This window comes from Haemorhous mexicanus, chromosome 18, assembly GCF_027477595.1.
Source record: "Haemorhous mexicanus isolate bHaeMex1 chromosome 18, bHaeMex1.pri, whole genome shotgun sequence".
NCBI classification, from domain to species: domain Eukaryota; kingdom Metazoa; phylum Chordata; class Aves; order Passeriformes; family Fringillidae; genus Haemorhous; species Haemorhous mexicanus.
The window spans coordinates 1,437,924-1,460,409 of NC_082358.1; the positions used below are offsets into that span (position 1 = coordinate 1,437,924).

General features: G+C 55.3%; 1 protein-coding gene across 1 annotated transcript; it reads left to right on the top strand.

Annotated features, from left to right (window-relative positions):
• The first annotated feature begins 993 nt into the window (after window positions 1-993).
• Window positions 994-22,117, top strand: L3MBTL1 (L3MBTL histone methyl-lysine binding protein 1). Its single transcript, XM_059862743.1, has 22 exons — window positions 994-1,171; window positions 1,388-1,550; window positions 3,641-3,864; window positions 4,545-4,689; window positions 4,826-4,955; window positions 5,592-5,715; window positions 6,321-6,408; window positions 8,445-8,536; window positions 9,130-9,234; window positions 9,986-10,121; window positions 10,588-10,679; window positions 11,712-11,863; window positions 11,949-12,025; window positions 12,373-12,458; window positions 13,012-13,122; window positions 13,372-13,486; window positions 13,729-13,825; window positions 14,719-14,916; window positions 15,195-15,241; window positions 15,942-16,099; window positions 16,716-16,778; window positions 17,681-22,117. The coding sequence occupies exons 2-22, from the start codon at window positions 1,415-1,417 to the stop codon at window positions 17,813-17,815; spliced, it is 2,511 nt and encodes an 836-aa protein (XP_059718726.1). The 5' UTR covers window positions 994-1,171; window positions 1,388-1,414; the 3' UTR covers window positions 17,816-22,117.
• The last annotated feature ends 369 nt before the right edge of the window (window positions 22,118-22,486 follow it).

Below are 22,486 nucleotides of genomic sequence, written 5' to 3' on the forward strand. Positions count from 1 at the left end.
AACCCTAATGTTGACTACTGCATTTCCTGTGCAAATATTTGCTTTTGTGTTCACATCAGAGACTGTGAGAAACTCAGGTGGAACATCATGAACCTGAGCATTGGATCTAGTTATTTCTCTTCCTTTCTAGGCATTTCCAGTCCCAAGTTCTGTTTGAATTTTTAAAAAAGGCAAAAGTTCCCACAAAATGAAGAATTGGCCTTGAAATATTTGACCCAATGATGAATCAAGGATTGACTGGATTTAACTGCCATAAAAAGCAGATAGATTCCTACTGGCTATTAGGAAGCACTGAAACAGGTTGGCTGCTAAATCCATTTTGACTTTCACTTGGAGTCTGTTGTCCAGATTAGTTTTTCAGTTCCTTCAGCTGTTTTGACACTTACCAGAGCTTTTCTGCACCTGGAGAGCCTGAAAGGTCTGTGCTGTTTGCCAGCTGAGCATCAGGTGTTTCTGGTCACAAACCTGACAGAACCAGGGGAAGTAGATCCTCCCCTCAATGCGATCACACCACCCCACTCTGTGCCCTCTGATTGTAACACCTTTATCTGAATGTCTCAGGTTTTAAAATTCCAGACTTTGTCCTTTGTAGCCCAATTCTTAGCTAACCCTGCTTCAGTGAAATGAGTATCCTCTTTTCCACATGGATGTCTTTCCTTTCAAATTCAAATTGCATCAGGAGGGTCCAAGACATGGCTGTGGTCCTCTCTGTAGCCCTGTCTCCATCCTGGCGGCAGGTGCTTTGGAGGGGGTGCTGCTGACACGTGGAGCCCATGGGCCCACGGGTGGGGGCTGGTCACAGCCAGCGAGAGCCAGTGGTGCCCTCGAGGCCCTGACACTTTGCTTCCTCCTTGAGATTCATGGCTAGACAGGTTGAGCATCACCAGTCCCGTGAGAAGCTGGGACAGGGTACAGGGACATCAAGTTCCCCCCAGTAACTCACACCCCCAGTAACTCCTGTCACTTGTGAAATTGTCTTGCAGCCAGTTAGAAGACCAAGGGTGACACTCGGACACTGAGAACAGGAAGGGGACCTGCAGGGAGCTCTGCCGGCTCCAGGGTGGGATTTGGCAGCCCTCAGTCACAGTCTGTTGGAGCATTGTGGGCCCCCGTGGGAGCCAGGAGCAGCTTGTGGTGGACCTGTGCTTGTGCCAGCTTATGGTGGTGCCAGGTGAGAAAAAACCCTCAGCATTTGCAGGCTTTGAGCTGGGACCTCACAACAGGGGCTTTCATGGGGCACGCTGTGACCTTCATGGGGGTTCAGTGGACCTTTAATGCATCTTGCAGGGATTTCTGCTGGGAGAGACCATCCTGTGCAGTCACTTTCTCACTCCTTTGTTGTGTTTATCCTGGTACCCAACTTGTTTTTTTCCCCGCTGCCCTGCAGGGCCTCGCTGTGTGCCCAGGCCAGGTGATGGACAGCAGTGGGGAGATGGAGGTGGTGAGGAGCTCCAAGGGCAGTGCTGCTGGGGAGGTCAGTGTCCACGTGGTCACCACTGAGAGCACGGTGCAGAGCACCCACCTGCCCACCACTGCCTTCATCATACCAGGTATGTGGAGCAGCCCCTCCAACTGCTACCTCCCCAGCCTGGATAGCCCACGCTACTTTTGGAGCTGTGCTCTTCCCAAGCCTTGGGAGGCAAAGCCAAGCTGCTGTTGCCATCTTGGATGTTCTTTGTGGCTATCCCACATCACTTGGACTGTTTGTGGTCAAACAAATCTTCCTGAGCTTTAAACTGAGGCCCTGATGGGAGGGGCCCTGAGCCAGGGCAGCACAGTGTGCTGGTGCCTGCTCTGCAGGGCTGTGGGCTCCTGGGCTGCTGCATTAGCAGGGAATACCAGAATAGCTCAAGCTGGAGGGGATGCATAAGGATCACTGAGTCCAAAACCCTGCTCCTGGCAGGACCTCCTAAAATGAAACCATAGGGACTGAGTGCTGTCCACACACTGTCTGAACTTGGTGGTGTGACCCCTTCCCTGGGAGCCTCTTCCAGGCACTGAGCAGCCTCTGAATGAGGAACCTTTTCCTAATGTCCCACCTGAACCTGCCCTGAGGCAGCTTTGTTCCATCTCCTTGGGTCCATTGCTGGTCCCAGACAGGGGAGATGAGCACCTGCCCCCCACAGGAAGGTGCAGACAGCAATGGGGTCACCCCTCAGCTTCTCTCCTCCCAGCTGAACGGGCCAGGTGGCCTCAGCTGCTCCTCCCAAGTCCTGCCCTTGGACCTTTCACCATCCTGGTCCCCTCCTCCAGACACAACTCCAGCCCTCAGCTGTCCTTTGTGTGCTGAGGGGCCCAAACTGTCCCCAGGACTGGAGGTGAGGCTGCCCCAGAGCAGAGCAGGACAGTCACCCCCTGATGTCCCTCGGGGCAGGGCTGGCCCTTGGGGCTGCCAGGGCTCCTGTTCCACCTGCCCTCAGCCCAAAGCCCCTGAGCCCCTTTCCCACAGCGGCTCCCCAGTCTTGCTCCCCAAGGCATACAATTTTTCAGGATTATCCCATCCCAGGTGGAGAATCCAGGTCTTGCTCTGGTTTCATGCACATGATGATTGGATTGCCCAGCTGTTTGGTCTGTCCAGATCTGTGTGTAAGGCCTCTCTATCCTCTAGGGTGTCCACAGCTCCTCCTAATTTAGTGTCATTGATAAAATTACTTAATGGACATTCTGCATATAGATTATTTATAAAAAATTTAGGAGCACTGGCCCTAAACCCTGGGGAACCCCACTAGTGATGGCCACCAGCCTGGTGTGCACCCAGTTCCTGTAAGGCTCTGAGCCCAGCTGCAGGAGAGCCATCATCCAGTTGTTCACCTAATGGACAGTGGACTGGATGAGCTCTGTACTGGACTCTTTGTCCAGAAGGCTACTGTGAGAGGCAGCATCAAGGCTTTGCTAAAATCCTAAAAACCACATCAATTGCCTTTGCTTGGTCAGCTTAGTGAGGTGACCTTTCCATAAAGGGAAATTCAGTTGGTTAACCAGGACTTCCCCTTGTGAACCTGTGTTGGCTGTGACCAAGGACTGCGTTGTCTCTCTAGTGTTTTTCAGTAACTCCCAGAATAACCTTCTCCCTAATTTTACCAAGCACTGTAGTGAGACTGACAGGCCTGTAATTATCAGGGCTGTCCTTCTTACCCTTCTTGAAAATGGGGACAATTTTGAATGCAGCTGATCAGTGTCTTTTAGGAGGTGTTTGAGCAAAGCATGGTTGTGTGTTAGGTGAGATCAGGGGTGTTTTCTAGAAGCAGATCTCCAAGTTTTTCCTGGTGCCTCAGTTCTCGCTGCAGAGAGGCCCTGGGTTGCACAGTGTGCTCCTTTGAAACGTAACTAAACTGGAAGTTGCAGTCCAGGAACAAACTCCTGTCACATCAGGGCACCCTAGGCACAGAAACAGTCTGAAATCAGGTTGAAGTAGAAACCCTTAATTGTGGATAGTGTTGGTGCCACCCCCAGCATGAGCCATTACTGGCTGCAGACTTTTTTGCCATACTCTGCTTCCTTTGTGCTTTGGCCCACAGCAGAGCTCTCACCTGGGACACCATGTCCTCTGGGACCCTGGGCTGCCTTTGAGCCTTGTTTGCATCAGTGAAGTGTTCTGTGTATGCCTCTGGTTGTTTGTCTCCTTTCTTCCCTTCTCAAGCAAACGCCACTGCCATCAACCTTCCCACGAGCACCTTAGAAATCCAGAGATTCCCCCGGGAGCCCCAGAGGAGCACAGGGGCTGAGAGGCCAGACAGGGGAGCAGGGAATGAGCCCATCACTGCTGCTGTCATTCCCCAGATCAGCGGGGTGCAGACCTGCAGCACAGTCCGTGTGCTGGAGTGGAAAGATGGGGTGGCAACTTTGCCTGGGAGTAACCTGAGGGTAAGTGTAGCCCTGGGCCACTGGGTTTGAGCCCTCTGCCTCTCCCCACAACTGCTTGTGCTTATAAATCCTTCAGCCTGTGCCAGGCAGGGAGCGCCAGGATGTGCCCTGGTCCCCCTGCACTCCAGCTGGAGGATCCCTCAGCTGCTTCAGCTCTTCTCCTGCCCCATCCCTGTGGCCCTGCCATCCTGGGAGCTTAGCACAGAGCTCACAGAGGTGCCTGGGGGGCTGCAGCAGCTCTGCCCTGCACAAGGAGGCACAGGGGTGCTATGTGCTGTGCAGGACGTCTTCTCTTCCATACTGTGCTGTGGAGTTGGCTGTGCCCCAGCTCCTGCCCTCACCCTGGGAGCAGCAGCCTTGTGCTTGTCTGGCTGTCGGTGCCTCAGGGGTACCCTCAGTGCATGACAGCTTGCAGAAAATGCACCCATTTCTCAGCTGCTGCTCAGCCTCAGGACACCTCATCCTCCAGCCCCCAGCCTGCCAGCTCCAGCTGAGTGCCCAGCACAGGCTGCAGGCAGGGTACTTTCACAGGGCCTGAGGTGCTGGCTCACCTCTGTGCTCAGAAGAGTTGTCCTCTTGTCAGACACACTGATGACCATCCCCATCCCTCCTTTTCAGAAAAACCACCAGTGGCATGTCTGTCCTGCTGAACTCTTTCCTTGCTTTTTGTTCCTTGCCAGTTCCGGATAAATGAGTACGGCACACTGAAGGTGGTGAGTGCTGATAAGCTGCCTCCTGTGGAAGCTGTGAAGGAGGGTCACACAGACAAAGATGGGGACTCAGAGGTGGCACCCCCCAGCAGAGACAATCCTACTGTGGCTCAGGGTAAGGGTGCTGTGGTGGCACTTGTGGGGTGGGTGCCAGCATCCAGCAGATGCTGCCTGGTGTCTCCGTGGGCGAGGCAAACGTCTGCTCTGTCTGCTGTCCCTCCGTGTGCCTCACTGCTGCTCCTGCTGTCCAGACGTGCCAGAGCAGCCTGCGGCAGAGGGGCTGTGCCACTGCGACACCTGCGGCCGCAGACACGTGTGGGACGGCGCCCGCGAGGGCAGGGGCTTCTGCAGCGAGCACTGCCACCAGCAGTTCAAAGAGAGGTAAAGGAAGGGGGCTCTGTGCCCTGTCCATCCCTCTGCCCTCCCTCCATGCCCTGCTCCACATCCTCCAGTGAGGGATGGGAGCACCTCTGGCAGGTGCTGGGCGTCCCACGTGTTCTGCTTGTTCCTGGTGGCAGGCTGGGGAAGGAAAACTTCCCAAGGGAGCAGCAAAAGCTCGGGAGCCAGATTTTCTCCTGCCCAATGTGAGGCCTCGTGAACACATATCTGCTGGAGCAGGAGGTTGCTGTTTTGGGGGCATCCAGGCTGAGCAGCAGTGGAAGGCCACAGGTCACTGGGGCATTTCCAGCCCTGCTCCTGACCAGTGTGTGACTCTCAGGATTTGTTTTCCAGCATCTCTGGTCCAGCTTAGAGCCTGCTACTAAACTAGATCCCTTTTGATTCATCCCTGGGTTCAGGTTTCTAATGCCCAGGTATGTGAGGGTGACTCTGGCCTGTCCCTGGCTCTGACTCTTGGCAACTTGTGTGCACACATTCCCCCACAGGAGGGGAGGGGGCATGTGTGAGTAAGAAATGGAGGGACAGTGATTGTCCAGCAGCCACTTCCTTACTGACACCCCAGGCAGTGTCACTGTGCTGCACTGGCTGCAGTGCTTGGCCCTCCCTCCCTCTGTGCAGGTCTGTCATTGTGGAAAACTCTGCCAGCAACACCAATGCCACTGAAATCCTCAAGCCTGTGAAGAAACGAAAGAGGAAGGACTATCAGAGCCCCTCGGAGGAAGAATATGAATCTGAGCAAATGGTAGGACAAAGACAGGGAGGGGGTGGGTGCAGCCAATGTCCAGGGGGCTGGAGGCCAGCCCTGTGTGCACAGATCTCATCGTGCTGCTCAGGGCTCTGTCAGCTGTAGGTCAAAAGGGAAACAGGTTAACCAAAATGCCAAAAAGACTTGAATGTGTGGAGATGAGGGCTCCTAGCACTGGGCTGGTTGTTTGGCATGTGGAGCACTGAGGCCTGGGCACTGCCAGACTGTCCAGGCTGGGCTGTAGGTACTGACCACTCTCAGCTGCTCTCTTGAGTCCAGGCCACCAAAGTAAGGGTTGCAGTAGGAGAGTCTGTGTCAGTCTGTGTGCTGGGTGTCCTGGGGAGGGGAGAGACTTGGACAAGGTAAGGAAGCTCTGCTTGCCAGCCCTGACTGCAGCAGGTCCAGTCCAGGTGTGATTGCTGCCGGTCAGCACTGAAGTCCCTGCAAGCTCCCATCACCAGATTCTCTGGCAGTCCATCTCTGGGCCAGGCACTGGTCACACTGTGGACCTCGTGGGGGTGCACTATAACCCTGGATACCAGTGTGAGGATACAACACAGCCAAAAATCTCTGGGTTCTGTTCTGTCTGCTCTCATGCCTAGGAGGAAAAGCAGGAAGAGAGGAAAAGCTCAGTGGAAGACTCTGCCATGAGCAATCTGGAGGCTGAGGCGTGGAACGGGAGCCAGCATGGTACGGAGGGCGGGGTGGCTGTGGGGTGAGCACTGCTGCTGGGGCTGGGGGGTCCCCCTGCAGGGCTGGACTCCTTTGGTGCTCCTGCAGGGTCAAACACCCGCTGCAATGCGCTGGCATGTGGTCCTTGAAGGCTTGTGAGCTCCTCTGCTTGCTTGATCCTGCTCTCTCTGTCTCTTTCCGTTTCTCTCCTTTCCTCTCTCTCTCTCCATGGGAAGGGGGCACCCCTGAGGACACGGCACTGGCCCCTGCTGGACAGAGCTTCCTGTCCCTCCCCTTGGGAGCTCAGTTTGTTACTGGCTCCTGGGCGCTGTGTCTGCTCCCAGGGACACTGTCCTGAGCACAAACAGGACTGCACCACGTGTGGCTTTGCCCTCCTTTGGGATGGGCTCACGGGAACTTCCCTCCTGGCATTAGGAGATCAGAAGTTTGGGAGCTGCTCATGTAGGTGCAGTGCCACTCAGGCCATGTGAATTGGGGTTGTCTCATCCCGTGGGGATCTATTCTGTATCAGAGATCACAAAAGCAGAGCTGTCAACATGGAAGGAAAGGAGACAAGCTGAGGGATGCAGTGCTTGCTTGGCTGTTTTTTTCCCTGCAGTGTCAAGGAAAACTTTGGGAAACACTGAAAATAAACATTTATGGAAAATAGACATTTATTTGTCTTTGAGTACTGAAAGTCATACTCAAAATAATTTTAAAATTAAACTGTTCCAACTTCATACTCCTCGCCACAACCAAGTGCAGGGACAGTGGCAGGGGCCAGGTGTCACTAACCCCTGATGTTACAGTGAGTTAACCACTGTTAAAAAGGAATCTCAGATCTCATCCCTGCTTCTCACTGAGCCCTGAGCATGTAACCTTCCCTGCTGCATACGAGTAAGCAGTGATGAGCTTTGTTAGTTCAGTGTTTTATTTTCTCTTATTTTAGAAGTACTTCAGCAAACAAAATACACACCTGGATGCCTCAGTGCAGCAGTCAGTGCTCTGACTCTTGGTGTATTTGTCACTCCCCAGAAGTGCAGAGCTTGTACTCACAGACTCCCCAGCCATGCCTGGCACTTTTTCTATGTCCTAAGGAATAGTAAAAGCGTTTTTCACTCTGAACATGTCAGCAAAGCAAGGTCAGTCACCTTGCTCACTGAAGTTCACCTTTAATTTCTTCCTTAAGTTTCTAGTTTTTTTCCATCTCCTCTTTCTCTAAGCCCAAAAGAGGCAGGAGTTGGTCTGTTTTTCCCCTGTGTTTCTAGTCTGCCCTACCTGGGGCTGTCTGCCATGGCAAATTTGTATCTGGGAATTCCTCAGCGCTGCAATAGGCACAGCACCCCTGGAGTCCCTTCAGCTGCTGCAGATTAGGGAGACAAAGAAGCTGGAGAGCAAGAGACTTGGGTTGTGTTTCACAGGTCTTGGGCAAGGCCTTTGTGGCCTTCTCAAAGGATGAAGGGTCACCTCCCCGCCTATGAAGAGACAGTGCTCTCTTTGTCATGTGGTCAAGCACAGCTCTAGGGCATCAGAGTGGCCACGGGGGCTCAGGTGGCTGTCTCCAAGTGGAGGATTGCAGAGCTGGGATGTGATCCTGCTGCTGGTTTGACTGTCTGGGAGCCCCTTGCAGCTGGGAATGATTCCCAGACCTGTGCATGGATCCTGACTGCCACAAATCCATCCTGTGTGGACGTAGCAGATGTTCTGGCTGGAAGAGGGTCTGGTCAGGTCTGGTGTCCCCATGACTCGTCCCTCACACTCCCTGGAGTCCCAGACTCATTGGAAGGGACCTTAACGTCCATCTGGTTCCACCCCCTGTCACGGGCAGGGACACCTTCCACTAGCCCAGGTGCCTTACTGGGACATGGTTCGGGACATTTGGGTCACGGGGGCTCCTGGCTCTGCCCCTCGTGGTGCAGCCAGCCAGGTTTGTTGGAGAAGGGGCTCTGGCAGGATGGTGTTGAGCTGTGCAGGGATGCAGGACCCTGTGTGAGAGTGGGGCAGGGCTGGAGTGGCCCTTCAGCAGCGTTTGTGTGCGTTTGTGCTGCGCTCAGGTGCCAGTGAGGAGAAGAAAGAAGGCTGGTCTTGGGCGTCCTACTTGGAGGAGCAGAAAGCTGTCGCTGCCCCTTTAGATCTCTTCCAGGATGTGAGTTGGGATTTTCCTGTCTTTTTCCCTCTTTCATCTTCTCTTTTCTTTCCCTTTTTTTTCCCACCCCTCCTTTTTCTCCTCTCTTCCTTCCTTCCCTGTTTTGTGGGACTCTAAGCAATAGCCAAGCTCCCGTTGTCAGCTGGAAGTGCCAGGGCAGCCTCCAGTTTTGATTTGCCCAGAGTCCCACTCCCCAGCAGGTGCTGGCCCCATCCCAAACACCCCACCTTTGCCTAGGACACTGCTGTGACTCTGGCAAGGTGGTGGAGCCTTTCCAGCCCTTCCTGGAAGTCCGGTGGGCTCTCCTGAGGCTGTGCTGCAAACAAGTCAGGCCTGTGTCCTGCTCCCCCAGCTGCAGCTTTTACCCCAGGGACACCTTGCCCTGCCAATAGCAAGAGATATAAATCCGTAAGGAAGTGTAACACTGGCTTTTTTTTCTGTGGGAAAAAAATTAGGTTTGGATGACAACATAACCTGTGGGCCACAGTCTCTTGGTCCCAGCAGCTCCCATTGCCTGGTGGTTGCTCCCCTGATGGGTTCTAGACCCAATTCCCTGTGTTGGTTTTACATTGTAGTTTAATTTTTGTTTCCAGTACCAAGTAGCTTCCCAGCACAAGAACGGCTTTAAAGTGGGGATGAAGCTGGAGGGGATCGACCCACAGCACCCGTCCATGTACTTCATCCTGACAGTGGCTGAGGTAAGGAGCCTCCAGTGCCCCTGTTCCTTGGTTCCTCCTGGCTCAGCCACAGGCCCTGGGGCAGGGATGGTGCTGCCAGCTGGCCCCTGGAGGAGACAGGGCCTGTCACTGCAGGAGATGAGCTGCTGCTCCATCACTTCAGGCAAACAAGCAGGGAGTCCCCTGCCAGCTTGGAGGGACAGGACACAGCACTGTGGAGCTGTGTTGATCTCTGTCACCCTGACACAGCACAGGGGGAGGGATTGTGGTGATGGCAACAGTTTATGTCCCTAAGACAGGTCTGAGCACTTGAGATGGAGAGTGTGGAGGCATCCCACTGCTCTTGTGTCCCTGCAGATCCACTTTCCACTCAGCCATGTGGCAGCTGGAGCAGCCCTTGCCTTGTAGAGCTCCCCAGGCAGCCAGTGTGGCATTTAGCCAAAATCCCTGCATCAGCAGCTTCCTAGGCTGCAGAAAAGGGAGTCTGTACACTTGCTGGATCCAGCAAGGTGCTCCACCATGGCGTTTAAAGCACCAGCCTGAACATCCCTTCTTCAGGCTGGCTTGTGGTGCCTTTGTACTGACCTTGTTCCATGCTGGACACCCTTTGAGTCTGGTTTGTGCCTCCCAGTTTGGGCACCAGTCTGTGATTGACTTTTGGCTTCCCAAAGTGAACCATGCTGAGCTGGTGTGTGGGAGGGGGTGTGATGCTCATCCAGGGACAGCAGCAGGTCTCCATGGCCCTTTCCTTCTCCTCCCTCCCTGCTGGCAGGTGTGTGGCTACCGGATGCGTCTCCACTTTGATGGCTACTCTGAGTGCCATGACTTCTGGCTGAATGCTGACTCCCCTGACATCCACCCTGCTGGCTGGTTTGAGGAGACAGGGCACAAACTCCAGCCCCCCAAAGGTAAGGAGTTAATTCAGCTCGGGTAGTGGGTCCTGCTGAAGGAAGGAGACGAAGAGTGGGACAAATGTAGAGCTTGAGGTGGGGACAGGGTGGCTCCATGGAGGGATGCTGCTGTACTGGTGGAGTTCCAGGACAACATTTCAGGCACCCATCTCTGCTTGCTCGCATTTTGTGGCAAAGTCCTGTTGCTCTGGACCTCCCAGTGCCACCAGTTGTGCCCCAGGGCAGGCAGGAGGAGCTGTGCTCTGGATTTCCACTTCACTGCTCATGTTTCCTAACACCCCTTCAAAACCACCCATCAGCCCTCAGCCATGGGCTTTGGGCATCCCAGGGCTGCTGCAGATCCCATCTGCCCGCAGCAGAATGTGCTGGCAGGGTGACAGTGGGTCAGGGCTGGCCAGGCTCACCCTTACATCCTCCTGGCTGTGAACTCACTGCTCTCATTTCTCTTCCTGAGGGGTTGTAGGTTATAAGGAAGAGGAATTCAGCTGGACAAACTACCTGAAGTTAACAAAGGCTCAGGCAGCTCCTAAGCACCTCTTCATGGTCCGAAACACTGTGAGTAGCAGCATCTCCTTCCTGCCAGAGCCTACAGGTTCAGGTGTGATTCTTCCCCTCCAGCTGAGCAAAATGCTTCCACCAGCACTGGAATTTGCTTTGTCCATCCCACAGCCCTCAAGCCCACAGTGCTCAAGTGCCAGGAGTATATGGCACACTTTGTAGCTCAGGATATGTAGCTTGGGCACTCATTTGATATACTCAGAATTGGTGCTTGTCTGATTCTATTTCCTCCAGGTTGATCTTATGGACAATTAAATGTGAAGTATTGATGACGAGAAATAACTACTATTCTCAACAATTTTTTGGCTAAAATATATCACCAAATGTTTCATAAGTATAATTCCTTTGTCTCTTTGTATCTTTGTTGATTCTGTGTCTGCCTATTTTTTTCACATGGAAGCTTGGGTAAGGAAAGTAGGAATATAGGAGAATGAAAATGCTGATTGTTCCTTTGTCAGCTGCAGAGGAAACTCACCCTACTGGCAGATCAGCCTCTCCAAGTTATTTATTGTGTCTAAACCCTGCTTTTCATTGCTGCAGCACCCCCCACCAGTGTGTGTGATGTAGTGTTTTGCACAGAATCTGTATCCAAGAAATAAAGGCAAGGAAGGGAGAAGTGCCCCATCCCAGCTCCTCCTGCCATGCCTGAGGCATTGTTCGCTGCTGACTGTGACCACAAACAAGTGTTTTGGGACAAAGCAGAACTAGTGTCAGTTGGAGGGGTTTTTTCCTTGGAATTTACTGGTTATAGAAGATCCTGAGGGTCTGAAGATCACTTTTCCTCTTTCTTTGTGTGGCCCAGCTGAATTATTCACCCACTTCCTCTTTCCCTGCACGGCAGCGTGCTGCCCCTCCGGGAGCCTGAGTGGCCCCAGGCCTGTGTGGAGGCCAGACAGGGTCTGGTTTTGGGAGGGTTTGGGCAGGTGCCTCCTTGCAGCAGGCAAAGGCAGTGGTGAGGAAGGAGCTGGGGCTGCAGTTCTGAAAGAACTGGGCTGGTGCTCAAACAGTCCTTCCCCTCTCTCCTGCCAGCACGAGGCTTCTCCAGGCTTCAAGGTGGGCATGAAGCTCGAGGCCGTGGACCGCATGAACCCTTCCCTGATCTGTGTGGCCACAGTGACTGACGTGGTGGACAATCGCTTTCTGGTGCACTTTGACAACTGGGATGATACTTATGACTACTGGTAAGGGCACAGAGACTCCTGGGGGGCCAGTGCTGGGGAGACACCCACAGAGGGCCCTGTGTGAGAGCTTGGGTATGTCTTCTAGGTGTGATCCCAGCAGTCCATACATCCACCCAGTTGGATGGTGTCATGAGCATGGCAAACCCCTCACACCTCCTCAAGGTGAGTCAGTGATCAGTCAGGTGCAGCCTGGGAGTGCATCCCCTTGGGAACAGGCTTCCCAGGGTGGCATGGGTGTCCTGGGGACAAAAACTTCCTGCCAAGGCTCCTGTACACTTGTTCAGGTGCAGCATGGTGCTTGTGTTAGGCCAAGTCTCCACTCAGAGCTGTTTCTGCTTCCTTGTACTGTGGGTTTCATGGGCCACGAGAAAATAGCAGCACTTCTTGGTGTCTCTCAGGTTCCCTTGTGCCCAGCAGACTTGGGTGGCCCTTGAAGGCAATGGGGCACTCTGGGATACTTTCTGACTTCCTGCAGGCCTGTCTCACCTTCTGCATCTTCCCCCTTCCAGATTATCCTGATCCTGATAACTTCACCTGGGAAAAGTACTTGAAAGAAACTGGAGCATCTGCTGTCCCAGCTTGGGCCTTTAAAGTGGTGAGTGTCTCATCATCTGCTCCACCCCACCTGGGCAGGAATTTGGGTTTTCTTCATTGTCAGATATTTGCTTTTGTGACAAGTCCAGTGGTGTTCTATATTCTCCTGCCACAGGCCTAGGCTTTGGATCTACACTTAGGGTTCAGAAGTCAGGGCTATCCCGGACAAAGAGTTCAAAATTGGGAAAAATGAGGAGTATGACTGTGCCCTCAGTTAAACAGGAGCTGAGTGATGGAAAATAATTTAGGTTTGCTTGATTAGTTTTCATCTCAAACTGCACCACCAGCAGCCGTGTCCAGCCAAGCGAGGTTGCAATACAGATCCCCAAAATGTGTCTCTTAGAGACCTTCTTCCCTGGGGCACATCTTGGTAAAGACAGCTCAAATGCAGGGTGACTGTTTCTGCTTTCTCCTGTTTCCACTGTGAGCTGGGATGGCTCTTCCCTGGCCAGGCCAGGGCTGGGAGCTGGGCTCGAGGAGGACACAGTGCTGGGAAAGCTGCTGAGGGGGCAGGAGCCTGAAGCTCCCTGCTCCCCCTGACTGGGCTCTTCCAGCGCCCACCCCACGGCTTCCTGGTCAACATGAAGCTGGAGGCAGTGGACAGGAGGACTCCTTCCTTCATCCGAGTGGCCAGTGTGGAGGACGTGGAAGATCACAGGATAAAGGTGGGTGCTGGAGCATCAGTGCTGAGCCTGTGTCCAGGCACTGTGCTGGCTCACTCCTGCCCTTCCCCTCACTGGGAATGTGCAAATGTGGGCAGGTGCCAGTGCCTGGCTCCAGGAGTGGAGAGCCTTGTGAGCCTTGTGCTGCACTTCAGCTCTACCCTGCTGCTTGCTCTCAACTAGGAGGGCTCCAGAGCTCCTCAGAGATGTGTGCTGGCATTTGAAGGCTGACCCCTCTACTTGCTTCCCCAGGTCCATTTTGATGGCTGGAGCCATGTGTATGATTTCTGGATTGATGCAGATCATCCAGACATCCATCCCATGGGCTGGTGCTCTAAAACAGGACACCCACTGCAGCCTCCTCTCAGTAAGTGCTGCCCCTGTGTCAGCTCCTCCAGACACCTCTGTCACTGCCACCTGCCCATGCACAGAAACGGGAGGGCAGGTTCTGGCTGAGAATGGGCAGGGAGGAGAGGCCTCTCCATGCATTTGTCAGTTGGAAAAGCCCTCCCTGTTTGGTGCAGGCAGGGAGCCAAGAGCTCGAGCTCTGGCTCTGCCTAGGTTTGCAGCCATGACAGCCTTTCTCCTGTTCCTCTCCTCCGGCTGCAGGGCCAAAGGAACCGGCCTCTGCCCACGGCGGCTGCCCAAGCCTGGGCTGCAAGAGCATCCCTCACTCCAAGAGCTCCAAGTACAGCTTTCACCACAGGTGAGCTCCCTGGCACAGCCTGGAGGGGCACAGCTTCTTCCCTGCTGGGCTGGGCCAGCTCTTCCTCTGCTCCTCCTCACCTGCCACCCCCACCAGCACCCAGCCTTTCCCTGCACTCACCCACACCTGGCTCTGCCCCCTGCTCCCCTGGGAGCAGCAGCAGGACCCCAGCTGGAGTGACTCCTGTGAGCCCCTCCTGTGCCTGTCCTGCGGCCCCAGAGCCCCTGAAGGTGTCCTGTGTGCCCACCTACCATGGGCACCTGTGGGCTGTGGAGAGGACAGTGCAGATGCTGTTCACTGACACCAGCTGTGAGAATGCTGTTCCCCCACCCCTCCTGGATGCCTTTCCTTGTCAGGCTTTGAGCTGGGAAGTCCCAAGAAGGAGCAGTGCAGGGTTCCAGCTCAGGCAGTCACTTGAAGGACCTTTTCCAAGGGAAGCCAGGCTGTGTCTAGTGCCAACACCAGCACTAGGCTGGTGTCAGGAAGAGCCAGTGTGGTGGAGTATCTGTGAGGATGGGGAGGGCAGGTGTGCCTCCTGGGGGTTTCTCTGCTGGCCACACTCCTGGCACACACTTACTGCTCGCTCTGAGGCTGGTCTGGATGCCTGTGGGGGCAAGGGAAGATGGAGACTCTGATGAGCTGCTCAATCAGCACGCAGGTTCCTTGCCCAGGGTTGCAGGGATGGCAGAGGGCCAAGGTTTGTACCTGGAGGGACTGGCTGTGCCCTGCTCCTGCCCCCAGCAGCCTGGCTGTGGGAATTGGCCCAGCACATCATTCCTCTGCCTTCCATGGCTAGGCTGCCCGTGCTTGGGGGCAGAGGGGTGGCCCTGCTGGCTCATCCCCCGGCGCTGCTCCAAGCTGGGCCCAACGCTTGTGTCCCCTCTGTTCTCCAGGAAGTGCCCCACACCAGGCTGCGATGGCTCAGGCCATGTGACGGGGAGGTTCACAGCCCATTACTGCCTCTCAGGGTGCCCGCTGGCAGAGAAGAACCAGGGCAGGCTGAAGGCTGACTTGTCTGACACCGAGGCCTCAGCGCGCAAGAGGAGCCCCATGGGTTTCCCTCAGCGAAAGAAATCTCGGCACCACGGGAGGTAGGGGCACGGCCAGCGAGCTCCATGTGGGGAGGGTCCCTGTGCCACCACTGCCCGCCCTGGAGGGGTCACCAGAGGCTCCTTGGCCTCGCTCCTGCCAGCTCTGCCGGGCACCTCTCTCGCTTTCTCTTCCCACGGCTTCTGGCTTTGGCTGTCAATCCTTTGGGTCAGGGCCCGAGGGGTCCCTGCTCCCACTGCCGAGGTGTTGCTCTGGGCGCTGGGGAGGAGGTCCCTGGGGCCAGTCCCAGCCCAGGACATCAGTCTTCCTGTCTCTTTAGAGGGAGACCTCCAAAGTACCGGAAGATCCAGCAGGAAGACTTCCAGAGTAAGTGCCATCCTCTGCCATGGTGTCATTGCAGGGCAAGGCTGGAGGAACTGGGGGAGGTGGGGGTGCTGGGGACAGGTCTCCCTTGGCTCACACAGGTCTGCCCCAGTGAGGGGCTTGTGGTGAGCTGCCAGAGTTGACCGTGGATAAGGGAGGTCCCCTCCTTGTGCCAGAACTCATAAAGCTCCCTTGGTTTAGCTCTGGGGTTATGCCTGGGAGTCTTTGAGTGCTTTAGGGCATGGAATTAGGATCCTCTCTATGGCATGTATTTTCTATGGTGCTTTGTCCTGTTCAGACAGGGGTAGTGGGAAGTTGTGCCCCAAAATTTCAGTGTGGTTGTGACCTGCCAAATTACTGCTGCCACACAGAAACTGATGCTGGACATTTGGCATGGCATTTGGTTCTGATGCAGACAAGCAGATGCCTGATGTATATTCCATCCAGCATCCCTTTCACCATGGGCTGTCCTGCCACCTACCCCACCACTGGGAGTAAGTGGAAAATGGATGATTAAAAGTCGTAAGAACAAGGCAAAGCCAAGCTTGTCTCTACCTCTTTTCCCAGGATCCCTAATCCCATCTAAGTGAACACTTGGATACACTGACACCCTGTTGACTCAAGGGACAGCCACTAGCTCTTGATACCTGCACGGGATGTTCTCGTCTTTTACCTCGTGTCACACGTTGTGCTTTATCCCCAGCTATTTCTTCAGACAACGTGCACCAATCGCTCTTCATGTCCGCCCTGTCTGCCCACCCCGACCGCTCCCTGTCCCTGTGCTGGGAGCAGCACTGCAAGCTGCTGCCTGGGGTGGCTGGCATCACAGCAGCCACGGTGGCCAAGTGGACCATTGATGAGGTGAGGTGCTTTCTCCAGCTCTGTGCTGGCCCCTGATGTGCCAGCATGGCTGGGAGTGCCCCGCCTGGCTGTGCAGCACCGTGGCACAGGCACCAGGCACTTCAGTGGGCACGTCCTGGGCTAGCGAGGAGGGGTCTGCCGGAGACATTGTTACCTTTGTTCACTTTCTTGGGCAGCCATGGTGACCCCTGTTAAGGCCTGAGTAGGTGGAGGAGCTCTGGCACCAGCGCCAGCAGCCCCTGCCTGCTCTCAGGCACTGGCACAGCTGCCCAGGGCAGTGGTGGTGTCACCATCCCTGTAAGTGTTCAAAGGCTGTGTGGACGTGGCTCCTGGGGATGTGGCTTAGTGGTGGCCTTGGCAGTGCTGCTCAGTGGTGGCCTCGATGATCACAGAGGGCTCAGCCAATGTTAACGATCCCCTGATGTCCCCATGACCCCCCTGGGTGCCTGTGCCTGGGGCCAAGGGTAGGCTCTGCCATAGGAGGAAAAAGCAATTGCAGCCTCTGCCCCGAGAGCCCTGTGGCGCCTTGCAGGGCTCAAAATGTGAGGATGTGAGCTCAGGGGGGCTCCAGCCAGAATCATTGCTCTGTCTTGACATTTCTCTCATTTATTCCAAGGTTTTTAGCTTTGTGCAGACTCTGACGGGTTGTGAGGACCAAGCCAAACTCTTCAAGGATGAGGTGAGAAGGGCTGGCAGATGAGAGCAGGTGGTCAAGGACAGCTGTTTGCCACCAGGACTGGGAGGAATTGGCCAGTGGCCTTCCTGCAGTGGCTTGCTGCTAGATGCTGAGGGCACATCCAGCACCTGGCAGTGGTCCTGCCCTGCAGCCCCACTGCATGGGAGGGTGCAGCTGTCTGGCTGTGTCCCTGTGGGGCAGGAGGGAGCTGCTGAGCCCCAGGGAGCTGTGCTGCCCTGTTCTCCCAGCATGGGGGGCATCCCCTCGGAGGGGATGTGGATGGGGGGCAGGAGGAGAGGATGGTGTTGCAGACTGAAGAGCACCATCGCCTCCTGCGGGGAGCTGCTCCTCCTCACCCTTTCATCCTTCCCCCTCTGCCCCTCTCACCAGCACTGCTGCCTGTCAGAACCAGCATTTTTGGAGCTTCTGTGGGCAGATGTGGTGGGGGTGGCTCTGACACCCGGGGCTGATCATGGGCACCCTGGGTACAGCCACTGTCACAGCCTGTCCAGGAATGGCCCCTGTGCTTTAAGGGTGCTCAGGCAGGCAAAGCTGAACTGGGGCAGTGTCCACGAGTGCTGGTCTCTGGAGCAGGGAATGGATGGCTGCTTGCCCAGAGCAGGTTGTGGTGGCTCTGTGCTGTGCCCATGGGGCTCCAGCACAGAATCCCAACCTGGCTGCAGTGTGGGCTCCTGGAATGGCCCCTGAAGGGCTTCTCCCCCTCTGCCCTGTTCCTGGGCACATGAGCTGCCAGCTGGGATTTCCCTGGGGAGCTCTGTGGATGGGCCCTGCCCTGGTCTCTGGGGTCACCTGTGGCTTCTGCCCAGGTCATTCTGGTGCTGGCTGTCCCCAGGAGTGCCAGCCCACGTTTGCAGTAGTGCCTTTGTCCCTGCTCTCCTTCCCAGATGATCGATGGCGAGGCGTTCCTCCTGCTGACGCAGGCTGACATCGTCAAGATTATGAGTGTCAAGCTGGGCCCGGCACTCAAGATCTACAATGCCATCCTCATGTTCAAGAACGCTGATGACACCTTAAAGTGACTTCTCTTGGCCCAGCCGGGACCCTCCCTCATCACTGGTGCTGCCAAACTGTCCGGTCAGGACAGAGATTCCCCCAGCTGACCACAGCTTGTCACGTCCTGCTTGTGTCCTCCCGGGTGCCACACGTCCCCTCTCCCAGCCTCCCTCTCCCATCCTGTTCCCTGCACACTGCTCTTCTGCAGCGCTGGGCCCAGGCCTCGGGGGCGGTGGCAGGGAAGGAGGGTGGAGGTGGCACTGGCCCATCTTGGTGCCACAGCTGCCCCCACTGTGTCCTGCCGTGCCTGGGTCCCTGTGACCCTGTGCCCCGGGGCAGGGGTGCTGAGGGCTGAGGGAGCACTGTGGAAGGTGTCACAGCGGGGGGCTGGCACCTACACGAATCACCCAGGCAGGGGAAGGGACTGCCCGCCTGCATCCATGCTCACACCCACTTAAAGGCTGCTCTTGCCTTTGCTCAGCAGCTGAGAGAGATTTGGGGTTTTTCCCTCTGTGTGATCCTCTGGGGCTACTTGTGCCAATGCCATTTCCAAGGAACATTCTTGAGGAGCTTCTGCTCATTTTGCCTTTTTCTCTGAATTCTTTTGACTTCCCCTTTTTAAGGCCAGTTGATGACTGCTTTGCCCCTGCACTGCACTGCAAACCAGTGGCCACCTCTTGCCCCTTCAGGGAGCAGCTGTCCTGGCAGCTGCTCTGCCCATGACCAGCACCTGTGCTTTCTTCCTCTTTCCTGGAATTCAGCAGCTCCAGAGCCCTGCCAGGCCAGGGCTGGCTGGGTGCAGAAAAGGCTCCATTTCTTCTTGCACTTCAGACTGATTTGTCCAGCTCTTCTCTGGGAGAAAGGATGCTTGGATAGCTTGTTCCCCTTGCACCTAATAAAGAGTCCTCTACAAAGGATGTTGGGCCCTCTTTGGTCCTTGTATTAGGAGCAAGTCCCTCTCTAGAGTGGGGACAGGTGCCGAGGACAAAAAGCATCCATTGCTCCAATAGGCAGATCCACAATCACTTCTGAAGGTGTTCCTGAGTTGGCTGAGTCAGTTCTGCCAAGCTGCCTTCTCCCCACTCTTTGCCCTCACAAGGCACCCAGGTTTTGCTGTCTGAAGAGCAGGATCTTCTGCTGTCCCTGGATCCCTTACCTGCAGAGCTGAAAGAAATCCAGCACTTAGCTGGTTTGTTTCTGTCCTTTTCAGAACATGGCACCTTTCCAACAGGGCCACAGGCAGTTTGGGAATGCTCATTAACACCATCCCGTGTGATGGAGGAGGGACCAAAGGGCTGCAGAGCCAGAAAAGCCAACATTCCTGGGGGTCCTGGCAGAGTCCCAGCAGCTTCTGATAAGCCCCTGTGCCTCCTGACAGTCCCCACACTGCTCTCCGTGGTCCATCACCCTGGCACACCTGCTGTGGGAGCTGTTGGAGGAGGGGCTTTCCATGCAGTGCTGGAGGATGGCCACCTGCCCAGGGGCCCAGTCCCAGGTGCACTTCATTTTCCATTCCCAACAATGACATTACAGTAATAAAACAACTTCCCCGCCTTTCCCAGTGCCCAAAGACAGGAATGCAGAGCAAGTGCACCAGCAATGTGTCCTGGAGCTGCGCTGCCTTGGGAGCTGCTGTCACATCTGGGTCAACCTGTTTGAGGCTTCCCATGGAAATGTAGCATTTTGACTCTGTTATTGAATATTTGGGGTCATGTTTGACCTGCTCTTGAAATGTCTGCTGCTTCCTCTTCCTGCAGGACTTGCAACTTGTCCATGCCTCTGTTTTGTCATTGCTTGGGTTTGATTTAGGCAGCTTTCCTTCTCTTTTCCTTTTTTATGTCCTTGCATCTTTTCAAGCACTGCAGTGTGGCCAGCTGTGGAGAGAGGGAGTGGGAAGGAACAGCTGTATCCCTGGGTCCCAGAGTTACTCCCAAGCCACCCTTCCTCTGCAGGAAGTGGTGTGGAGGTTGGTCTCTTCAGCTGATGGAGTCTCTTTCTGGGCAACTGTGCTGGGGCAGAAGAGGAGGAGGCCTGGGACCTTCAGCCCAGGCTGTGAATGGTGCTGAGACTTTTCCAGGTGTGATCTGTAATTAAAAAGCTCCCTCACACTGGGCACAGCCCTTGAGTTTGCAAGGACCCATCTTAGAAAAGCATCCTGTTCTCATCTGTTGTATTCCCACGTGTGAAGTCATTCCTCCTGCTGGGGAAGGGACTGAGCACCATCCCAGGGTGCTGGGAGAGGAGCTGCTACCCAGGCATCAGATCTGAAACTACTGTGAAGGAGGGAGAGCCTTATGTCTCACAGGGCTGCCTGGGAGAGCAGAGGTGGTGAGGAGCTCAGAAGATCCTGCTGAAGGGAAGAGGAGCCATGAGCCAAGCCCAACCCTCCAGGGCTGGGTACAACCAGCACCACTGGCTCTTGCTCTGCTGCTGGGTGCAGCCAGGCCGTGCTCTACCTGGGCACCAGCCACGCTGGCAGAGGTGCATCCCCACCCTGTGCCAGCATGGCACCGCCTGCCCTGGGCTCTCCTCACCTCCCTCTTAAAAACAGACATGACCTGGACCAGACTGCCAGGGTGCTGCCCCTCGTCTGGGGGGTCTGGCTGCAGAGCTGGAGCCCAGGTCTGAGCTCTGTGCTGGGAGCAGCTGTCAGGAGCACCAGTCCCATTGGAAGGGTGGGGGGAGCTGGGAGGCTGTGTCACACGTCTGCTGGACTGAGCATCCTCAGCCTCTCAGGCTGATGTACCTGTTGGGGTACAAAGCTGCTGGATTTATCTGGGTGAGGGAGTTACAGGGTTTGTAGGTGGTCAAGGGCTATTTACTGTTAAAACTTATAACCTTCTGTGTCCTTTAAAACCAAACCCAAAGCATCGTGTACGTGTGGATGGGTGATTGTGGTAGTACCATGACGCCATTCCCCTGCTGTTGGTGTGTTGCTGTTTTAGGGTGGGGGTCTCTGGGGCTGTGGAGGCAGGAGACACCCATCCCAGGGTCTCATGTGATGTGTCCTCTGTGAGCAATTGTCCCTGGTTCCAGCAGGGAGGCCCTGGTCCCAGCAAGAAGGAAGGTTTGCTGCACCCCTGGCCTTGGTAAGTCCTCCAACCCCACAGAGCATTGAGTGGGAGTCCCCACTCAGGGACTGTTAAGGACAGCTGTGACCAGGGCAGAAGCACCAAAGTTTTCTGTCCTTCCCCTGCTGCCTGACCAGATTCCTCACAGGGACATTTACTGCCGTGTCACTAAGAAGCCAGAGAGGACGGTGGGCTGGGTCTGACCCACAGGTTCTCCTCTGGGGCCTTTCTGAGAGTTACGACTGCAGCCAGCATTTCTAAGTCAATGAAGAATTCTTCAAGTCGAATGTTTTTCTGAGTGGAGGTCCTCAAGTCTCTGTTTCTGCCATTCCTGCCCCTGCAGCTGGTGTTGGCAGGGTTTGGCTGGAGCCATGGCAGAAGTCCCACTATGTGCTCCAGCCTCAGCTATGGGGTGTCTCCAGGGGGGGCTGGTCTGTGGCTGACTCTGGGTGCGTGGGAGCAGTTGGAGCCTCTTGGGAAACTGTTTCCTCCTCCCAGTGGAAATGGGCAGCACTGGGACAGTGTGAGCCAAGGTCTCCATTTCCATGAGAGCAGCCAGCCTGGAGCTCAGCAGGGAGGACGGCCGTGCCTGCCCCACCAGAGCACAGCTGCCTGCCCTCGCCTTCCTCCGCTGCTCTCCATGGCGATCACAAGCACTTTCAGAAGAGAAAAGCACCCTCCAATGGCCTGGGAGGGCTGGAGGCTTAGGGCAGCTGCTGCCTGCAGGGGCACATCTGGGCCTGTGGGTGCGATGAGGTTGTTGGAAGAGGGAGCCAGGAGAGGGATGTGACTTTGCCGTTTGGGTTCCTCATCCTCCAGGAGAGCTCCTCGATGCAGAGAGGGAAAGACAGGAGGGCTGCAGCTTGGCTCCCTTCTTCCAGCCTGGCCCTTCCCTCTGGGGCCTGAGGCTTGCTTGTACTTGGAGGGGGGAATGGGGACCATATTGTGGAGGGAGTGTGATTATAATAACAAAAGCTTTTTTGCACTTTCATTCATTTTGCACTCTTTCCTAATTTCTTTTTTTCTGTGTTTTTGATATTGGCGCCTCCTCTCTGTGTTTTCATAATGAAAATCCTTCTGTTGTAGCCAGTGCAGCTCTTCTGGAACTGTGTGTCCTGAATGTACAGAGATTTAAAGGCTCTATATATATAAATTTATAGCGGTACAAAGGTAAATTTATATATATAGATGATGGTGTGATGTGTTTTGTCAGTGTTTTAAAATAATAAACGAATGTGAGCAACAGAGGCCTGTGAAGCAGGAGTGGTCACTGTGCTGCGGGAGTGGTCACTGCAGGGCAGTGGGAGCAATCACTGTGCAGTGGGGTAGCAGGAGCAGTCACTGCGTGGTGGGGGAGGTCAGTGCGCTGGTCACTGCATGGGTGCCACTCTGCATGGACAGCATGGTCACTGTGCAGCAGGTGAGGTCAGTGGAGTGGTCAGTGTGCAGCAGGAGCAGTCACCGTGCGGGAGCGGGCACAGCACGACTGGAGCAGTTGCTGTGTGGCAGGAGTGGTCAGTCCAGTGGTCAGTCCAGTGGTCACTGTGCAGCAAGAGCAGTCAGTGCAGCAGTCACTGCAGCGGTCAGTGCAGCAGTCAGTGCAGTGGTCAGTGCAGTGGTCAGTGC

What these genes read in the sequence shown, in the direction of transcription:
- L3MBTL1 (XM_059862743.1), top strand. Translation starts at nt 1,415, where the DNA reads ATGGACAGCAGTGGGGAGATGGAGGTGGTGAGGAGCTCCAAGGGCAGT. An exon ending in GATGATACTTATGACTACTG is followed by an intron (nt 11,864 to 11,948) that starts GTAAGGGCACAG and finishes TATGTCTTCTAG; the next exon opens with GTGTGATCCCAGCAGTCCAT. An exon ending in AAATCTCGGCACCACGGGAG is followed by an intron (nt 14,917 to 15,194) that starts GTAGGGGCACGG and finishes CTGTCTCTTTAG; the next exon opens with AGGGAGACCTCCAAAGTACC.